The 18,483-nt window shown below is 54.1% G+C and overlaps 2 protein-coding genes across 3 annotated transcripts; one reads left to right on the forward strand and one right to left on the reverse strand.

The window, feature by feature from the left end:
- Window positions 1–2,938: 2,938 nt before the first annotated feature.
- Trir (telomerase RNA component interacting RNase) lies at window positions 2,939–6,960 on the reverse strand. Of its 2 annotated transcripts, XM_042670594.1 has the most exons (3): window positions 6,552–6,957; window positions 3,574–3,651; window positions 2,939–3,349 (listed from the first exon to the last, which is right to left on the reverse strand). In XM_042670594.1, exons 1-3 carry the CDS (start codon window positions 6,888–6,890, stop codon window positions 3,242–3,244), a joined length of 525 nt encoding a protein of 174 aa, XP_042526528.1. In that variant the 5' UTR covers window positions 6,891–6,957; the 3' UTR covers window positions 2,939–3,241. The 2 variants fall into 2 exon arrangements, with proteins under 2 accessions (XP_042526528.1, XP_042526529.1); XM_042670595.1 differs by lacking the exon at window positions 2,939–3,349 and having other exon boundaries at window positions 3,575–3,651; window positions 6,575–6,960.
- A 1,330-nt stretch (window positions 6,961–8,290) lies between these two features.
- On the forward strand, window positions 8,291–15,254 carry Get3 (guided entry of tail-anchored proteins factor 3, ATPase). Its single transcript, XM_042670593.1, has 7 exons — window positions 8,291–8,479; window positions 9,491–9,638; window positions 12,587–12,735; window positions 12,838–12,988; window positions 13,969–14,076; window positions 14,182–14,379; window positions 14,913–15,254. The coding sequence occupies exons 1-7, from the start codon at window positions 8,319–8,321 to the stop codon at window positions 15,042–15,044; spliced, it is 1,047 nt and encodes a 348-aa protein (XP_042526527.1). The 5' UTR covers window positions 8,291–8,318; the 3' UTR covers window positions 15,045–15,254.
- Window positions 15,255–18,483: the final 3,229 nt, after the last annotated feature.

An 18,483-nucleotide genomic window follows, 5' to 3' on the forward strand; every position in this document is an offset into this window, starting at 1 on the left:
AAAGGCAGAATGCTAGCATTGAGCTGAAGAGCTGAAGGACAGCGCCCAGACCCAGAGTTCAAACCCCAAGACAAAAAGGAAAAAAAGCTCAGGGACAGCGCCCAAGCCCTGAGTTCAAGTGTACGATGGATAAAAGCAAAAAAACTAAAAAACCACATGTAGGTCAGTGGTACAGCACTTGCATAACAGGCATGAGGCTCTAGGTTCTAATCCCTAGCACTACAAAACAAACACAGCCCTCAAACACAAACCATATCCACCCACAGAAGCATTAATAGTAGTTTCAAACAATGTCAAAGTTATATCAGTATGCTCTTTCATTTTTTGCCATGCTGGGGTCTGAACTTGGGGCCAGAACACTCCCCCTTAACATTTTTGTTCAATGATGATACTCTACCATTTAAGTCATACCTCCACTTCTGGCTTTTTGATGATTAACTGGTTGGAGATAAGAATCTCATGGACTTTTCTGCCACAGCTGTGAGGCACTGGCATCTGTTTTTCTTTTTTGTAATGCTGAAAATCAAACCCAATTACTACCAGTGTCAGGCAAACTCTTATCACTGAGCAACACTTGACTTTAGAGATGAAAAATAGATGAAGGCCTGAACCACAGAAAGGCCAGGCACTAGACTAATGGCTCCCTCCTAAAATCTAACTACTCAGGAGGCTGAGATCTGAGGATCACATTTGGAAGCCAGTCTGAACAGGCAAGTCCATGACTTTTTGTTGTTGTTGGTCATGGGCCTGGGCCTGGGCGCTGTCCCTCAGGTCTTCAGCTCAAGGCTAGCGCTCTACCACTTGAGCCACAGCACTGCTGGCTTTTTCTGCTTAGCTGGTGTTGAGGAATCAAACCCAGGGCCTCATATACACCAGGCAAGCACTCTACCACTGAACCACCTTCCCAGCCCCAAGTCCACGACTCTTATACCCAAATAACCACCAAAAAACCAGAAGTGGAGCTGTGACCCAAGTGGCAGAGCACCAGCCTTGAGCAAAAATGCTAAGGAGCCAGGCGTCGGTGGCTCATGCCTGTCATCCTAGCTACTCGGGAAGCTGAGATCTGAGGATCACAATTCAAAGTCAGGCCAGGCAGGAAAGTCCATGAGACTCTATCTCCAATAAACTACTCAGAAAACCGGACGTGGTGCTGTGACTCCAAGTGGTAGAGTGCTTGCCTTGAGCTGATGAGCTGAGGGGCACTGCCCAGACCTAGAGTTCAAGCCCCACAACTGGGAAAAAAAAAAAAATGCTAAGGGGCAGTCTCCAACTTAAAGCCATAGCACCAATACACACATGCACACATGTCTAAGTGATTATAGACTATCACACAGCTAACAGGCACTAAAACAAGATTGAAGCCCTATTGACTCACCAAAACTTAATGCTCCTCTTCCTTTACTTCTCCAGGGTTACTGACAGGGTGGGGGAGTACCACAAGCAGTGTCTCTAGCAGCTCCAGAATGGAGGCCAAGCTAGTATAGGGGCGACCTACTTCTCTCACTTGTTTCTTTTTAAAGATCCAGCGGCTGTTGCTGGCTTGGGGGAGGAGATGGTGGTGGCAGCCTTAGCTTCCCTGGTCCCTCCCCCACCTGCCATGCCCCAAGCCCAAATCATACCTGGGCCCACCCACCGACTCCCCTAAAGGAAGAGACCTTTGAGCCTTCCAGGAAAACAAACCAGACTAGCCTTAATGTGTGGTTGCAACAGTGAAGGAAGGCCAACTGTGGGTTTCAGTTAAGGTCTGCACCTGTCCCTGGACGTGGGCATTCTCCAAGGACACACCTCCTTCAGGGCTTGAAATGATTGTCACTTTGGTCATCCTGCCCAATCTGCATACATTTGACCCCCTCTTACTCTCATCTGAAACCTCTGTGGGTAGAATGTCAGACCCTGATATGTGGCCTTGGGAGATGTTCTTCTGTTCATTTCTGGGCCGTTCCTCCCCAGCTACAAACACAAGGGCAGACATTTTGTCTCTTGGGGGTAGCAGCTGTGTCACCACGGAAGCAGGTATTCAGAACTCGTTTTGTGGTTTCGTTTCTGGTGTTTGGGTCTATAGCCCCAAGCTGGCCTCTTCCTCTCAAGCACTGTACTACAGATGTCACCAAGCTTACTGCTTCGGACAGAATCTGAGGCTAGGGACCCACCTCCACCCTCTCCCAGGCCCACAGCTGCCTGCCCTTCCTGGCAGGCCCCATCAGGGCCGCTCCTGCCCATGTATGTGTAACACAGGCCCATCCTTCTACTTGGGCCGCCCATCCTCACCTCCCCCAGGACCGATCGGATGTCAAGTGAAATAAACCCGGCCATACAAGCCAGCCTCCACTCTGTCCTTATTACCAGTCCTGCTCCAAAACAGCTTCAGCTGCACCCAACCTCAAGGGCAGGGAGAGGGAAGTCTGTTCTCACCTGTGACCCCATGGCACAAAGAACAGGGTGGGCATATAGTGGGACTCGCTGTTAAGTATCTGCTGAATAAGCAAAATAACAGCTCTGGCCCAGCCAAGACGGCAGATGTGTGGAAATGAACGTGCAGTGAGTGTGGAGGATTAAACCCGGAGCCTTATGCTTCGTGTGTTCTTTCAGTGGACTACACCTCTGAGCTATAGCCCAAATGGAACCGGATCACACTGAACCAGCCTGGATTACACACCTGGAATCACGGCTCTTGGGGCATAGTCAGGAAGATCAGGTGTTGGGACAAAAATATTAGCTACCAGACCTAAGGTGGCAGAGCGGGAGTGCAGTGGCAGGGAAGAAAGATGGTTCTTGATTTGAGTCCAGGACAAAGGAGAGAATGTGCCTCTGTATTCTGATCTTCTCCCCCCTTCCACACCCAGCCAGGCCGGGCTTTGTTAGATGGGGTGCCCCTCCCCATCTTAGGGGAGGGGGCTGAAGCCAGGCAGGGTAAAGAAGACAAAAGCAAGCACACAGCTCGGGCACTAAGTCGAGTTCTTTACTTCCCGGAAGTGATGGCTAAGGGAAGGAGAGGAAGGCGAGAGGAGGAAGACAGAAAGAGCCAGAGAGAGCGGGGGCAGGAGGGGACAGTGAACCACTGTTCTAGTAAGTCTCAGGAGGCAAGTGCTCAAGGTAAAAAAAAGAGTCCTGGAGAATCGTCCGCGGCTGCGGGAAGGCCCTCGGTTTCCTTCCGTGAATCAGTCCTGGGGAAGGCCGCCGCGCCGTCTCGCATTAAATAGTATGTACATCGCAGAGTCCCAGGCCGTGGCGCAGGGAGGGCTCATTTCACCAGGGGCCGAGTTTTATCATCGTCGCCACACTGGTGGGCTTTGTACTTTTTCACTTCTGCCATGTACTTAGCCCACGCGTCACCTTTATTTGTTAATACCTGTGAGAGGGGGCGCAGATGAAGACAAGGAGGTTAAGGGGCCAGGAACCATCCCCAGGGGCCCCGGGAAGGCCTGGGGTTTATGGGAAGCACGTGCGGGCCCAAACTGTCTGGAGACTGGTGGGAAATTCTGCCCACCAGCCTCGGGGCAGGGGCAGGGGCAGGGGCAGGGCAGGAATGGCAGAGGCTCACCCACTGGGAACAGAGTTGACCCGCCTGCTCACCTCATCCTCCGTCTTCTGCTTCTTGGCTACTATTCCCGTCTTGAGGGCTAGTTTGTTCCCGCCTCTGCGTTTGCCCACCTGGGTGAAGGGACAGAAGACTGCAAGGGTTACAGGAGCCGGGCCCGCCCTGGGCGGCGCTGAGGCCCACTACACCTTCCTAGCCCGGCCTGGCGGCCCGGCCCGTCGCGACGGGGTGCCCAGCTCCACCAGCCGGCCGACCTGCGCAGCAATCAGAGGAGCACATGCGACTCAGCGCCTGCCCCAGCGGGGGGCCACCATGCCAAGGCAGCCCTAGATCCTGGGCTGCCCTCCCTGGGCACTGTAGGGGGCTATAGCTCCCTTTATTGAGCACCTACTGTATGTGGAGCCCTGTGAGTACAGGAGTCATTGTCTTGCACCTTCTCAGAACCATTTTATAGCCCTGGAAAGACTCTGGAAGGAGCAGAGCAGGCTCCCACAGCCAGGTGGAACTGAGCCACTGGTCAGCACCCTGAACCTTGCCCAAGGGACACCAACTCCCTGTCCTCAACCTGTCATTTGTTGCTCATGTTGTATGTGTGTGTATGTGTGCCTTCAATGTCCCCTCAATTAATGTGACAGGGACAGTAGCAACAGTGGCAACTATCTACTCAGGGACCTGACACACACTTCTGCCACAGGAAAACTTCACTCTGGGTTTGCACCATCTTCTCCACTCCCCTTGACTGGAGACTTTCTGTAAGCGAGGGCCTGCCACTTCAACCAGATAGATACCAGGTATTGCTAGGACAGCCCTGTCCCTCTCCCCCACTTTTTTTTTTTTTGGTCGGTCGTGGGGCTTGAACTCTGGGCCTAAGCGCTGTCCCTCAGCTCTTCAGCTCAAGGCGAGCGCTCTATTACTAGAGCTATGGCATCACTTCCGGTTTTCTGGTGGTTTATTGGAGATAAGAGTTTCACGGATTTTCCTGCCCGGGCTGGCTTTGAACCTCCATCCTCAGATCTCAGCCTCCTGAGTAGCTAGGATGACAGGTGTGAGCCACCAGTGCCCGGCTTCTCCCCCACTTTTGATAGTGCTGGAATTGAACCCATGGCTTCCCACGTATTAAGTGCGCAGTCACCAAACCACATTTCCAGCCCACATAGACTTTTTTTTTTTTTGGTGCCAGTCCAGGGTGCTTGAACTCAGGGCCTCTTTGTTCACTCAAGACTGGTTGGTGCTCTACCACTTACTTAAGCCACAGCTCCACTTTCAGCTTTTTGGTGAATTGGAGATAAGAGTCTCACAGATTTTCTTCAAACTGTGATCCTCAGATCTCAACCTCCTGAGTAGTTAGGATTATAGGCATTTGTCACCACACCTGGCTCCCAGACATCCCCCTCCCCCCTTTTTTTTGTACCAGATCTGGGAGGCTTGAACTCAGGGCTGGACACTCTACCACTTGAACTATAGCTCCACTTCCAGCTTTTTTGGTAACTAATTGGAAATAAGAATCTCATACACTTTCCTACCCAGGCTGACTTCAAACAACAACCCTCAGATCCTCACACACCATTTTTACTAGATGAAGTGAGGCCTGCCCCACACCACAAAGCTGAATCCCAGACTTGACCCTCGCCTACCCAAGTCTGGTTTTTCTTTCTTTTTTTTTTTTTTTGTCAGTTATGGGGCTTTAACTCGGGCTTGGACACTGTTTTTTTGTTTTGTTTTGGTCATGGGGCTTGAACTCTGGGCCTGGGCGCTGTCCCTCAGCTCTTCAGCTCAAGGTGAGCGCTCCACCACTTGAGCCACAGCACCACTTCCGGTTTTCTGAATGGTTTATTGGAGATAAGAGTCTCATGGACTTTCCTGCCTGGCCTGGCTTTGAACTGTGATCCTCAGATCTCAGCCTCCTGAGTAGCTAGGATGACAGGCGTGAGCCACCGATGCCCAGTCAGCCTGTTATTCTCTTTTTGTTGTTTTATTGTTTTGTTTTGGTCATGGGGCTTGCACTCTGAGCCTGGGTGCTGTCCCTCAGCTCTTCAGCTCAAGGCGAGCGCTCTACCACTTGAGCCACAGCGCCACTTCCCAGTCTGTTATTTTTATATCAACATTGATGCCAATACCAGAGACAAGCTTAGGGTTAACAATCTGTATACAGCTCATTAATTCAGCCTGGAAATACTTAACCTGGCACTGGCATGTTGAACTAGATCATTCTTTGTTGTTCTATGCATTGTCAAGCAGAGTCCCTAGCCATCACCCATAGATGTCACTAGCAACTCCTCCTCCAGTTTTAACACCCAAACATGTCTCCAGACTTTGCCGTGTGGGGGGAGGGGAGGAGATGATGATGATGGTCTTTAGTTGAAATAACCCTGCTTTAGGTTTATGCTATAATGCAGGGATTAGTTCACTGGGAAGGGGGCGGGGGAACAAAAAAAAATTGACTTTTTTTTGTTTTTGTGAAGAGAAAAAGGGTAGACCTGCTCAAGCTGAAAACAAAAACAAAACAAAACTGCGATCCTTTCTATCATGTTAAGTGACTGAGCACCCAGGTACTCAATAAACGGACAGTGGTTCCGTGAAGTTTACAGAAGTCAAGCGTACATCCTAAGGCCACACAGCGGTCTAAGCCTAATTACACGTAGATCAACTTGGGGTTCTCAACTTGGCCCCCCCCTTCCCACATTTATAGGGTGTCGCCAGGATCCAAGTCCGGGTTCCACGCACCCATGCAACCTTGGTGTCTAGGATTTTCCCTATGCCCAGAGTGCGGCTCCGAGCGCAATTCTCCGGTTCTCCCGCGGGTAGGATGTGGGGTCCCCACTCCCGCCCCCCCCCGCCCCGGGCCTCCTCTCGTCGGGAACCCAGCGTCCACATCCTCGGCGGGTGACCCGGGAGGGTCCCCTCATGGCGGCGGAGTGTGGGCCTGGACCTCGATCCCTCCTCGGGACCCGTTTTCCCCCGGTGCCAAGGCGGGGCCTGGCGCCGGGCCCGCCCCCACCCCGCGGCTCCTTACGAAGCTGAGCGTGGGGCCCGGGCCGCCCTTCCTCTTCGGATCCCCGGGGCCCCCGGCGGTGGAGGCCGGCTGGTCGGGTCGCGGCGGGCCCGGGGGCGGCTCCTCCTGTCGCTGCCGCTGCTCCTCCTCCATCTTCCGCTTGAACAGCTCCAGGAAGCTACCATCGTTGGCGAACAAGTTCACGCCGCCCGACACCGGGCTCGACCCGGCGCCCACCTCCTCGTCCCCGCTCTCGGGTGACGTTCCGGGCCCCGACTCAGCCCATCGGCTCCCGCCACCGCCCGCAGGGCCTGGCGCCTCCCGGCCTGGAGGCTCCGCCCGTCTCCCTCGGGCAGCCATCTTGTCGCCAGGTGCCGCGCAAAGGACTCTGGGAAGGCCACTCCGGCCCCGCGCTTGGCGCCCGACTGTCAGGGTTCGGAGCAGTGCACGCCGGGAAGAGACGGCGGAGCCCCGGAAGCCTCCGCAGAGGGGGCGGGGCAATGGCCGGGCTGGAGCGCCAAAGCACGCGAGGGGCGTGGCGTCCTGATGCCCCGCCCCTGGGTTCTCAAACTCGAGTCCGATTCAAGTTTGCGTTTCGCGGACACACGCGTTCCTCCGGAAGGGGATTGTCGTCTTGGACTGGGACTGTCAGCTGGAATTCCCGCACGGGACTGGAAGCATTACCTAAAAGCCCCCATCTGCCACTAGGAACAATCCTTGTGAGTGCAAGTGCCCCGTTTGGGGCTGTATATTCATTCAACTGACACATTGGAACTCAGGTTCTTTCATAGGTCTAAAAGGCACATCGAATCTGGGACACCCTCCCCCTGGCTACAAATGGCAGTTTTTCTAGGTTAGGCACTTGCGTCTGAGAATAGAATACAGCTGGCTCCGTGGAGCTGGAGACTCCAATCATAAGGTAATTTTACGACCTGGGGTTCGCAATTGGAGCCAGGGATATTTCTAGGTTGAGTTCCTCCCCATCCCCCGCCCCCGAAGGTTAAACGTGTTCTAAGATGGCAATCCCCGCCGAGGAACTGGGACACCGCTTGTATTCCTTCTCTAGGTCAAAAGGGAATTCGCTGAACTTGGGGTTACCTTCAAACAGGAAGCCAAGTGCAAGGAGGTTTTCAGGAATTCGAGCCTCTTACACAAGAAATATGGTTACAGGAATAAATTCTGCCCAGCATGGAGGGCCTGCCCAGAGTGCGTGGACTCTGCCCAGAACTGGAATCGTGTTTCCTTATAAACCACCGTCAGCCCGGGGGCCTGTCTAGATGTTTCGCAGCCAGGGGAATAACCGAGGCGGCCGACCTCACGCGACGTTGAGACTCAAGTTAGAGAAGAAGGGACGGACACGAAAGGAAGCCTGCAGACTCGAGGCAGGGCGGGATCTCGGCTCTCACTTCGGGGAACCGACTTGGACTCGGGTGTTTGGCTGGTTGCTAAGGAGAGGACGGCGGCTACCGGGACGTGGAAATGATTGGTGGAAGTAAGAAAAGATGTCACCAATGGAAAGAGGGCTGCGAGGCCTACCGTCCAATCAGAAGAGGGGAGTGATCCGGACCGTACCAACACGGCCCTGAGGCAGGGGGAATCCTGGAAAAATGGAGTCAAGAGGTGCGCGAGGTGGACGCTGGAAACACGAAAGCGCGAAGCTATCGTTTCTATGCTCTCCTGCGAGTGAAGCCACGGCCTCGAGGAGGAACGCGGGGGGCACACTTCCCGCCCCCCCCCGGAGGCGCGCTGCGTGGTGCGCTCCGCTCGGTCACGTGAGCCGGTTCCAAGATGGCGGCGGGAGTGGCCGGGTGGGGGGTTGAGGCGGACGAGTTCGAGGATGCGCCTGATGTGGAGCCGCTGGAGCCCACGCTCAGCAACATCATCGAGCAGCGCAGCCTGAAGTGGATCTTTGTCGGGGGCAAGGGCGGCGTGGGCAAGACCACCTGCAGGTGAGCGGGCCGCGGCGGCAGCCAGAGCGGCGGGTGGGATGTACCACCCTGGACGAGGGGGAGGCCGGGGGACCGGCGTTTCCCGCTGGGGGCCGGACGCCGAGGCGGCAGAGCCGGGGGGCCTCCGGGTTCCAACCGTAGCCAAGAGGACTTCCCGAAGGCCGGCAGGCCGGGGTCATCCCCGGACTGGGATCGCTGCTGTGGGGGCTGACGTGCGGGACCTGGGGAATCCCGCACTTTGGGGGCCGGCGGGGGGAGGGGTCGAGGCACACGTAGGTGTCCCCCTCAGCCCCACGGCTCCCGAGTCCGCCCCGAGTGGAGAGGAAGGGCCCCCGGGGCCAGCTGTCCTACCGCGGGGGCGGGGCGGGGAGGGCACGTGATCAGACTCTCCACCCGCTCCAAGGTAAACGGATCCCGGGGGGCAGATGATCCTGGACGCGAGGACCTCGTGAACTTGTTGTTTTTGTGAGGGTCCCAGGGCTTGAGTTCGGAATCTGGGGGGCGGGGGGAGGGGGAGGCTGTCCTTTAGCTCTTTCACTCAAGGTTTTTTTTTTCACTTCAGACTTTCTGATGGCTAATTGGAGGCAAGACTTTCCTGCCCCGGCTAGCTTTGAACTGTGATCCTTAGATCTCAGCCTCCAGAGTAGCGAGGGTTACAGGCTTGAGTATCAGTCCCGCACGCGCTTGGGGCCATGAACTATCTTGAACTTAGCAGGAAGTAGAGGACCTCCTGGCCCAGAGTTGGTTGAGGAAGGGAACACAGGTGAACTATAACGGCCTGATGGTTGGTTTATGCCACTGGGTGCCTAGCAAAACAGTACCAGGCCAAGCTCCATCAATAACTAAACCTTATTTCCTACCCTTAGTCCACGTTGTGGATCACAGGTGATGTCTTGACAGAGTTCCCCCCCCCCCCCCAACCTGCCAAGCTAAGTCTCTGCTTTCTCTGATAGAAACTGGACCAGTGCCCAACCTCTCACTCATCAGCTTTCCAACCTTTCCTTCTAACAGCTGTAGCTTAGCAGTCCAGCTCTCCAAGGGGCGGGAAAGTGTCCTCATCATCTCCACAGACCCAGCCCACAACATCTCAGATGCTTTTGACCAGAAGTTCTCCAAGGTGCCTACCAAGGTCAAAGGCTATGACAACCTCTTTGCCATGGTAAGTAAAGCAGGACTCAGCTCACACGCAGTCCTTGCTCGGGCACACCACTAGCCACCAATTAAGTCCTGGCCTATCTATTTTCACCCCTTCCTAACATGCCCTCTGAGGAATGAGTACAAACTGATTTAAGGAATGGGAAGGAGCAACTGAAGCAAAGTATGCAAAGCTAAGGAGGAATAGGAAAAGATGATGGTATGAGTTCTTGCAAGCCACTGTGAGTAGCTTGGCATTGATTCTAAGTTTACTGGGAAGGTATTCTTATTTTATTTTATTGTTGGTCATAGGACTTGAACTCTTTGGGCCTGAGCACAGTACCTGAGCTGTTTTGCTCAAGGATAATGCTATACCACTTTGAGCCATAGTGCCACTTCCAGTTTTTGAAGAGTTTATTGGTGATAAGAAGCTCATGGACTTTCCTGTCTGGGCTAGCTTTGAACCACAATCCTCAGATCTCAGCTTCCTGAGTAGGTAATTCACAGACCTGAGCCACAGGTGCCCAGCGTATTTTATTTTTTTACTTTACTTTTACACTTTTTAATTTTTATTGTTTTGTTGGTTGTGAGGCTTGAACTCTGGGCCTGGGCACTGTCCCTCATCTTTTCATTTCAAGGCCAGCGCTCTACCACTTGAGCCACAGCACTTCCAGTGGTTAACTGGAGATAAGAGTGTTAGGGCTTTTCCCGCCTGAACTGGCTTTGAACCGTGATTCTCAGATCTCAGCCTCCTGAGTAGCTTTGATTACAGTAATGAGCCACGGGCACCCCATTTATTTTATTCATTTCTTTTTGCACTGGTACTGACTTGAACTCAGAGCCTGGGTGCTATCCTTGAACTTTTTTGCTCAAAGCTGTGCTCTACCATTTGAGCCACACCTCTACTTCTGGTTTTTTTTTTCTTTTCTTATCCGTCCTGGGACGTGAACTCAAGGCCTCAACATTGTCCTTGAGCTTTTCTGCTTAAGGCTAGCACTCTACCACTGGAACCGCAACACCACCTCCTCCTTTTTCTGTGTATGTGGAACTGAGGAGTCGAACCCAGAGCTTCATGAAGGCTCGGCAAGCACTCTACCATTAAGTGAGATTCCCAGCCCACCACTGTTTTAATTTTGACAAGAAGTCTTTTTTTTTTTTTCTTTAGTGCTGATGTGTTGGGACTTGAAGTTAGGGCTAAGACACTGTGCCTAAGGTATTTTTTCTCAAGGGCTAGTGCTCTACAGTTTCAGCCACAGCTCTACTTCCAGCTTTTTTCTGGTAGCTAATTAGAGATGAGTCTTAAAGACTTTCTTGCTTGGACTGGCCTCAGAACACCATCCTCAGATATCAGCCTCCTGAATAGCTAGGATTACAGGCGTGAGCCACTAGTGCCCAGTGACAAGAGGTTTTTCTCTGTTGTCCAGGATGGCCTGGAACTCCTGAGCTCAAGCTATCCTTCTACCTCAGCCTCCCAAGTAGCTAGGACTACAGTACAGGTGTGTGCACCAGGTCTGGCTTTGGGAGGATATTTTTAAGAAAACTGATGGTAAAGCATATTTGATTGTGACGAGAATGGTTAGCAGTGGTTTAGGCAGAGCACTGTCCTTAGGCAGGGAGAGCGCTGCACAGCACAGAGCCGGAAGGTAGCTTCTGCCAGGGTCAGGGGCAGACAGAGAGAGACATGGAGAGCTGCAGTGTTTGCAGGATGGAGATGAGGCTGGGGGCAGCCAATGACTTTTGTTCTCACTGAGGCCAGGGCCTCAGCAATCAGTAGAACGGCAAGGTTTGGAAGAAGACACCAGATCAGCATCTCTCAAGGTAGAAGAGGGCCCCAGAGTCATCTGACTTGTCAAGTGTGTATGGGAACGGGGAGCAAGAAAGGAATGATTGCACCCAGTTGTAGCAGTATCAGAGCTGGGGAGAAGCTGGGGGGGGGGGTTTCATGAGCACACAAAGAAGAAAGCATTTAGAGGAACAACCCTAGGGGTGTGGGCTGCATAAAGGTGACAGCCAAGAGACATTGGATAGCGGGACCCATGGAGGTTTCAGTGCTGAGGCTGAAGTTGGGTATGATGGCTCATACCTATAATCCCAGCTACTTACTTGCGATGCAAAAGTTGGAGGGTCTCGAGTCATAAGCCAGCTCCAACAAAGCTATTCAGAACATATCTCAAAATGCAAAATGCACACAGAAAATCTGCACATGGCTAATCATAAGACCTTGAGTTCAATCTCTACAAAAAATAAAGCCATGCTCACTAGGCGCTAGTGGCTTACGTCTATAATCTTAGTTACTTGGGAGGCAGACATCTGCGGTTCCAGGTTCAAAGCCCAGGCAGACAAATCAAGAGACACTTATTTACAATTAGCAAAAAGCCGGGAGTGGAGATGTGGCTTAAGTGGTATAATGCCAGCCTTGAGCAAGAAAAGCTCAGCAAGAGCACAAGACCCTGGGTTACCAGCCAGGCCCTAGTGGCTCACACCTGTCATCCCAGCTACTCAGGAGACTGAGATCTGAACATCAAAGTTCATAGCCAGCCTGGGCAGGAAAGTCCATGAGACTCTTACCTCCAATGAACCACCAGAAAAATCTAGAACTAGAGCTGTGGCTCAAAGTGCTAGCCTTGAGAACAAAAGCTCAGGGACAGTGCCAAGGCCCTGAGTTCAAGCCTCAGGACTGCTGCTACACACACACACACACAATTACATGGGGTGTGAGGAGGAGGGCATTACTAGTAGATCCAGTGTTCAAGGAAGGCCCACCTTAGAATGATCTGGAAGAGGTTCAGGAACCAGCTTCCAGACTGGGAACAGGGCCTTACTGTCCAGGGGTGGTTTAAGCTTGGCTTGTAAAAGCCTGTACCAGAACCTGTGTCCCCCAAGGCAGGGCTGAGGCCTCGTGCAGGCCTGTGGTTAGACAGACACAGGCCCCCTGTGGCGCGGCGCCTGACTCTGGTCCCCTGGGGTCCCCAGGAGATCGACCCCAGCCTGGGTGTGGCTGAGCTGCCCGACGAGTTCTTCGAGGAGGACAACATGTTGAGCATGGGCAAGAAAATGATGCAGGAGGCCATGAGCGCCTTCCCGGGTATCGACGAGGCCATGAGCTATGCCGAGGTCATGAGGTCAGGCCCAGCCATTGGGGGGGGGGGGGCAGGGGCTGTCTGGCAGAGGAGAGGCCAGACCTGACCTCCCCCCCCCTCCGCCCCATCTTCCTCTCCCCTCAGGCTGGTGAAGGGCATGAACTTCTCCGTGGTGGTATTTGACACGGCACCCACGGGCCACACGCTCAGGCTGCTCAACTTCCCCACCATCGTGGAACGAGGCCTGGGCCGACTCATGCAGATCAAAACGCAGATCAGCCCCTTCATCTCCCAGGCAGGCTGGTCCCTCCCCCACCCCTCCCTCCTCCTTTCTCCTCTTGCTCCTCCCCCCCCCCCTCCCCTGGCAGGAGGAGGGAGCCAGGAAGGATGTATAACATAGTCCAGTGACAGCATGGGGGGCACAGCGCATAATCGGCCTCATCTCATCCTCTGCCCTCCATTGCACAGCCCAGCTGTGCGACCCCAGGCAGGTGGCTTTCCCTCCTCAGCCACCTGCTCAGCCTCACAGTAGCCCTGCGGGTTACCTGTTACCGTGATACTCACTGTGAACCTATTAAGTGCCCAGTACCATTCTGTGATGTCAATGTGTGCCAGGCTTATAGATGGGGAAACTGAGGCTGCAAGAGATCCAAGGTCTGGGCTGGGAAGGTGGCTCAGTGGTAGAGTGCTTGTCTTGAATGCATGAGGCCCTGGGTTCGATTCCTCAGCACCACATAAGCAAAAAAGAAAAAAGCCAGAAGTGGCTCTGTGGCTCAAGTGGTAGAGCGCTCGCCTTGAGCTGAAGAGCTGAGGGACAGCGCCCAGGCCCAGAGTTCAGGCCCCACGACCGGACCCAAAAAAAAAAAGAGAGATCCAAGGTCTTAACCACAGTTGACCCAAAGTGGCACCCTGGGATAAGGCTCCGACCCAGGAGCCCCTGCAGGCTCATTGCATTTAGCCAGCAAGGAGATGATAGGGTCTCACACACACACCCCTGTGCTTTTTTGTTGTTGTTGTTTGCCAGTCCTGGGTCTTGAACTCAGGGCCTGGGCACTGTCCCTGAGCTTTTTGTTCAACATTAGCACCCTACCAGTTGCGCGTGCCAGTTCTGGCTTTTTCTGTTTGTTTGGACTTGCTCGCAGGGCTGCATGCATGCCAGGCAAGCACTCCACCGTAAGCCACCTTCCCAGCTCCCAACACCTGTGTTTCTTGAGCCCCTTCAATCTGGAGCGTTTCCTGGGCCCCAGGTAAGTGGGGACTCTGCCCTCTCCTCAGATGTGCAACATGCTAGGCCTAGGAGACATGAACGCGGACCAGCTGGCCTCCAAACTAGAGGAGACGCTGCCCGTCATCCGCTCTGTCAGTGAACAGTTCAAAGACCCTGTGAGTTGGGGCCCAGTGGGGGGCGGGGGCGGGCGGGAGGATGGGCACTGGGAGGGTGGGCACCAGGCTGGGCCGTCCCTCACCATCCTCTGTGGTACCCTGCAGGAGCAGACGACCTTCATCTGCGTGTGCATCGCCGAGTTCCTGTCCCTGTACGAGACGGAGCGGCTGATCCAGGAGTTAGCCAAGTGCAAGATTGACACCCACAATATCATTGTGAACCAGCTCGTCTTCCCTGACCCCGAGAAGCCCTGCAAGATGTGTGAGGCCCGCCACAAGATCCAAGCCAAATACCTGGACCAGGTGTGCCCAGCCTTCCTGGCCTAGACTTCTCTGTGGTCTCAACCCTGAGGGGCTGGGGGGAGGGTTCTGGTTTCAGAACACGATCCTCCTATTCATGCCACCCTTGTAAATGGAAGTAGGAATGAAAGGTGTGAATCACCCTGCCTGGCATCCTGATTGAGATGGGTCTCAGGAACTCTTTGCCCAGGCCTCAAACCTTGATCTTCCTAGCTCCTGAGTAGCTGGGATGACAGGCATGAGCCACCAAGCTGGGCAACTTAGCACTTTTATTTCTTTCCTCTCTTTCTGACCCTCCTGTCCTTTGTCCCCATTTCAGAGCCTCTGGCCTGACTGGGGTTCCCGGGGCCCTGGGGAACGGGAGGCCTAGTCCAAGGGTCCCCATATCACCAGCCCCACTCCCACCTAAGATACTATGAGGCCCCCTCTTCTTTCCTGGAACCTGGGGGACTCCTAGCCTAACCCCTTGTGTGGACCTCTTCTGCCCTTCTCTCCTGCCCCTGATGGCTGCTTTCTGCCCTCCGTCCCCACTGCAGATGGAGGACCTGTATGAAGACTTCCATATCGTGAAGCTGCCATTGCTACCACACGAGGTGCGGGGGTCAGACAAGGTCAACACCTTCTCTGCCCTCCTCCTGGAGCCCTACAAACCCCCCAGCGCCCAGTAGCACTGCACCAGCCCTCGCTGCTGCCATTCCACACCCACACTCCTCAAACGGGGCAGAGTTTGCACAAAGTCCCCCATAGTACTGGGGAGACCCATGGGGGGAATAGGAGGCGGGGAGAGGGGGTCTTTTCCCCCTGGTGGGGCTGAGGGGCCTGTGGTCGCCCCCACCTCTCCCTGTCTCTCGCTCCTCAATAAAATAACCTTCGACAGCTGTGTTTGTTGACACCGGGAGGCGCCGGTGCCTTCATGTAAGTTGAATGGGTCGCACACTGCACAAGAGCGTCCTGTCTAAAGGGGTCCAGAGACCTGGCAGAGGTGTGTGTTTATCCTGGCAGTTTTGGAGGGAGGATGTCTGGGGAGGGGGAGGCGCTTTGTTCTGGTTCTGAGTGGGTAGCCCCTGCTGGGGGCATCAAAGCCTGAAAATGGGACAGAGGAGGGCTGGAAGCTCAGAGTGTGGGAATGTGGAGGCCCCTTGGCCCGCCCCAGGCTGGTGGGGAGCGGATTAAGCCGGCAGTGGGCCCAGCACGGCCTGCTGTTTGGTTTGGGAATTAGTGGGCGCCCTGGGCTGAGGCTGGGCCTGCCAGACTGGGGATTAAGAATCTCCACCTCCCCTCCACACACACACCCCCACCGACCGCTGCCCTTCCCAGCAAAGACCTTGGAAGATGGAGCAGCTGATTAGGGGAACCCCATGGTAGAGGCTTCCAGCTGGAAGGGACCCCAAAGGCTGGACCCACTTCCAGAGGGGGCCCCCTGCAGCATGTGCCTCCTGCTTCTTGAGTGTTGAAAACGGGGTTCACCAGACACTTGGCACAGGCAGCTGGGAGGCACCTAGGGGGTCCCCTTGACCTGCCCCTCCTGCCCCTGCCACCTCCTGGGCAGCCGTGGTCATCTCTGCCTGGCAGACTCCAGACCTGGCATGACTTTGAGTGTTTTGCAAGTTCCAAGCCTGGAGCTCTTTGGGGGGGGGGGGGACAGACATAGGGGGGTCAGAAGACACATGACTCAGGAAGTGGTATTCAAGGTGTACACACCCAAAGTCTGGGCTTGCCTGGGTGTGCGTGTAAGGGGAACCCAGCCACGAGCCTGGACGCGTCCCCCCAACTCCACTCTGCAATGCTTGCGGGTGTGTGCAAGCAAACGCGTGTGGGCACGCTGGGGTGTGCATAAACAAGTAGGGGAGGTGGATACAGCAGAGATGAGGACCCCAGGCTCCGGCCTCGCTGCCTGACCAGATCCCAGCTGCTCCAGCAATCTGTGTTCTGAGCCAGGTTCCCTATTTGCTTATTTGGATAATGAGACTCAGCGCTCCATACTTTGCTCTGTGCACCAACAAACAGTCCTAAGCGTGAAGGAATTTTACGACAGCATCAGGCACTGACCTGCCAGAAACTGTTTGTTATTGTTTGATGTTAAGATGGATGATCAACCGTGAAGTTGTCAGGGCGGCCTGCCCACCAGTCTGGTGCGGGGGAAGGGGGGGTCTGAGATGGGAAGTGGGGGGTGGGGGGGATCTGGGAGAGTGGGGATGAGCAGGAATGGGAAGGTGAGCCCCAGCAAGGACAGGGCAAGTGCTAGCGCATGGGGACACAGCTGATGTGAGAATGTCCAGTCCTGCGTCTGGTGCCACCACCTCAGGTGACCCTCTTTTGTAGGGTTTATAGGCTGCCCAGCAGCTGGACGGCGGAGACACCGGTCTGAGGGTGGCCAGTCTAAGCCGGATTCTAATTACCCCGGGTGGGGCAAACATCTGCCAACCTGAGAACACAGTGTCCCGGCCTGCTGGGCCTTGGGTGGTGCTGAGTAGAGGTATCTGCCAATCCTAGCACACAAGGGGCGAATGCAAAGAGTTCATGAACATCTTGGGCACCACATACCACACTCCCCCAAGTTCAGACTGACCCCTGAACCTCTGTCCTCACCCCCATTCCCACGGGACTGTCTTTGGGGTTACTAAATAGAGTGGGGATGGGAATACCATATGTGCCAAAGAATGTGCCCCCCTTTCTAGGGGTGCCGGTGAAGAGTGAGCATCTGGACTTCTGTCCCCGAGTTTGTGTGTTCCTAGCGATGCTGGCTGTGTGAGGGACGGTGCGTGTCTAGGTGTGTTTGCATACAACACAGCAGAAGGAAGAGCTGGGGAGGAGCTGGCTTGATATGTGTGATGTGTTCACTTCCCTTAAACGTTGGTGGGTTTCACGAGCTTCTGTACATGGTGAGACGTTAAAGGAACAAAGTCCCTCATAGTGCGAATGACTTTCTTTTTTTCAGTGCTGGCGATGGAATTCCAGGTCCTTCTACCAGAGCTCCATCCTTAATATATTTTTTATTTTTTAGTCAGTCATGGGGCTTGAACTCTGGGCCTTGGCACTGTCCCTCAGCTCTTCAGCTCAAGGCTAGCACTCTACCACTTGAGCCACAGTGCCACTTTCAGTTTTCTGGTGGTTCATTGGAGATGAGTCTCATGGATTTTCCTGCCCCAGCTGGCCTTGAACCTTGATTCTCAGACCTAGCCTCTTGAGTAGCTAGGATTACAAGCATGAACCACGAGTACCGGCTTGAAAATCCTTTTTTTTTTCTTTTTCTTTTTGCTAGTCATGAGCCTTAAACTCAGAGCTTGGGCATTGTCCCTAAGCTTCTTTTGCTCACCTAGCACTTAAGCCACAACATCACTTCTGGCTCTTTCTGTGTATGTGGTACTGAGGAATCCAACCCAGGGCTTCATGCATGCTAAGCAAGCACTCTACCACTAAGGGAGACATTCCCAGCCCTGCATATCCTTTTTGCTTTGTCTCCTTTTCTCTCTCCGTTTTATTTCAGGCTTGAACTCAGAGCCTGGGCACAATCCCTTAGCTTTTTCACTCAAGGCTGGTGCTGTACCACTTGAGACACAGCTTTTTGGTGGTTTACTCAAGAGTCTCACTGGCTTTGAACTATTGACTCTCAGGTCTCAGTCTCCTTGAGAAAGGATGGTGTCCCATAGTTTTCAACACCCTGAATACATCTCTGTCCTGGAGAAAGCAGGACTCTGCCCTCTGTGTGAATGTGTGTGTATGTGAGTGTGTGTGAAGTAATTCTGGGGACTTAGTGGGCTCTGCTCACCCCACGTGTCTGTATGAAGCGTGGAATGGTGAGCTGAGCGTGCATACAGGATCCCTCTGCCTTAGAATCTACCTGTTGGGGTAGGGAAGAGGGCTAGGTGCGACTTGAACTTCAGAAGTCTTTCTGACAGCCTCTGTGTCACTATAATTGTGATAAGTAAAGCTGATTTTTTTTTTGTCGGTCGTGGGGCTTGAACTCTGGGCCTGGGTGCTGTCCCTCAGCTCTTCAGCTCAAGACTAGTGCTCTACCTCTTGAGCCACAGCGTCACTTCCGGCTTTTTTTCTTTTTGCTTATGTGGTGCTGAGGAATCGAACCCAGGGCCTCAGGCATGCAAGGCA

The sequence above is a fragment of the Dipodomys spectabilis genome, unplaced genomic scaffold (assembly GCF_019054845.1).
Source record: "Dipodomys spectabilis isolate Male_0828 unplaced genomic scaffold, ASM1905484v1 ptg000573l, whole genome shotgun sequence".
Classification (NCBI taxonomy): Eukaryota; Metazoa; Chordata; class Mammalia; order Rodentia; family Heteromyidae; genus Dipodomys; species Dipodomys spectabilis.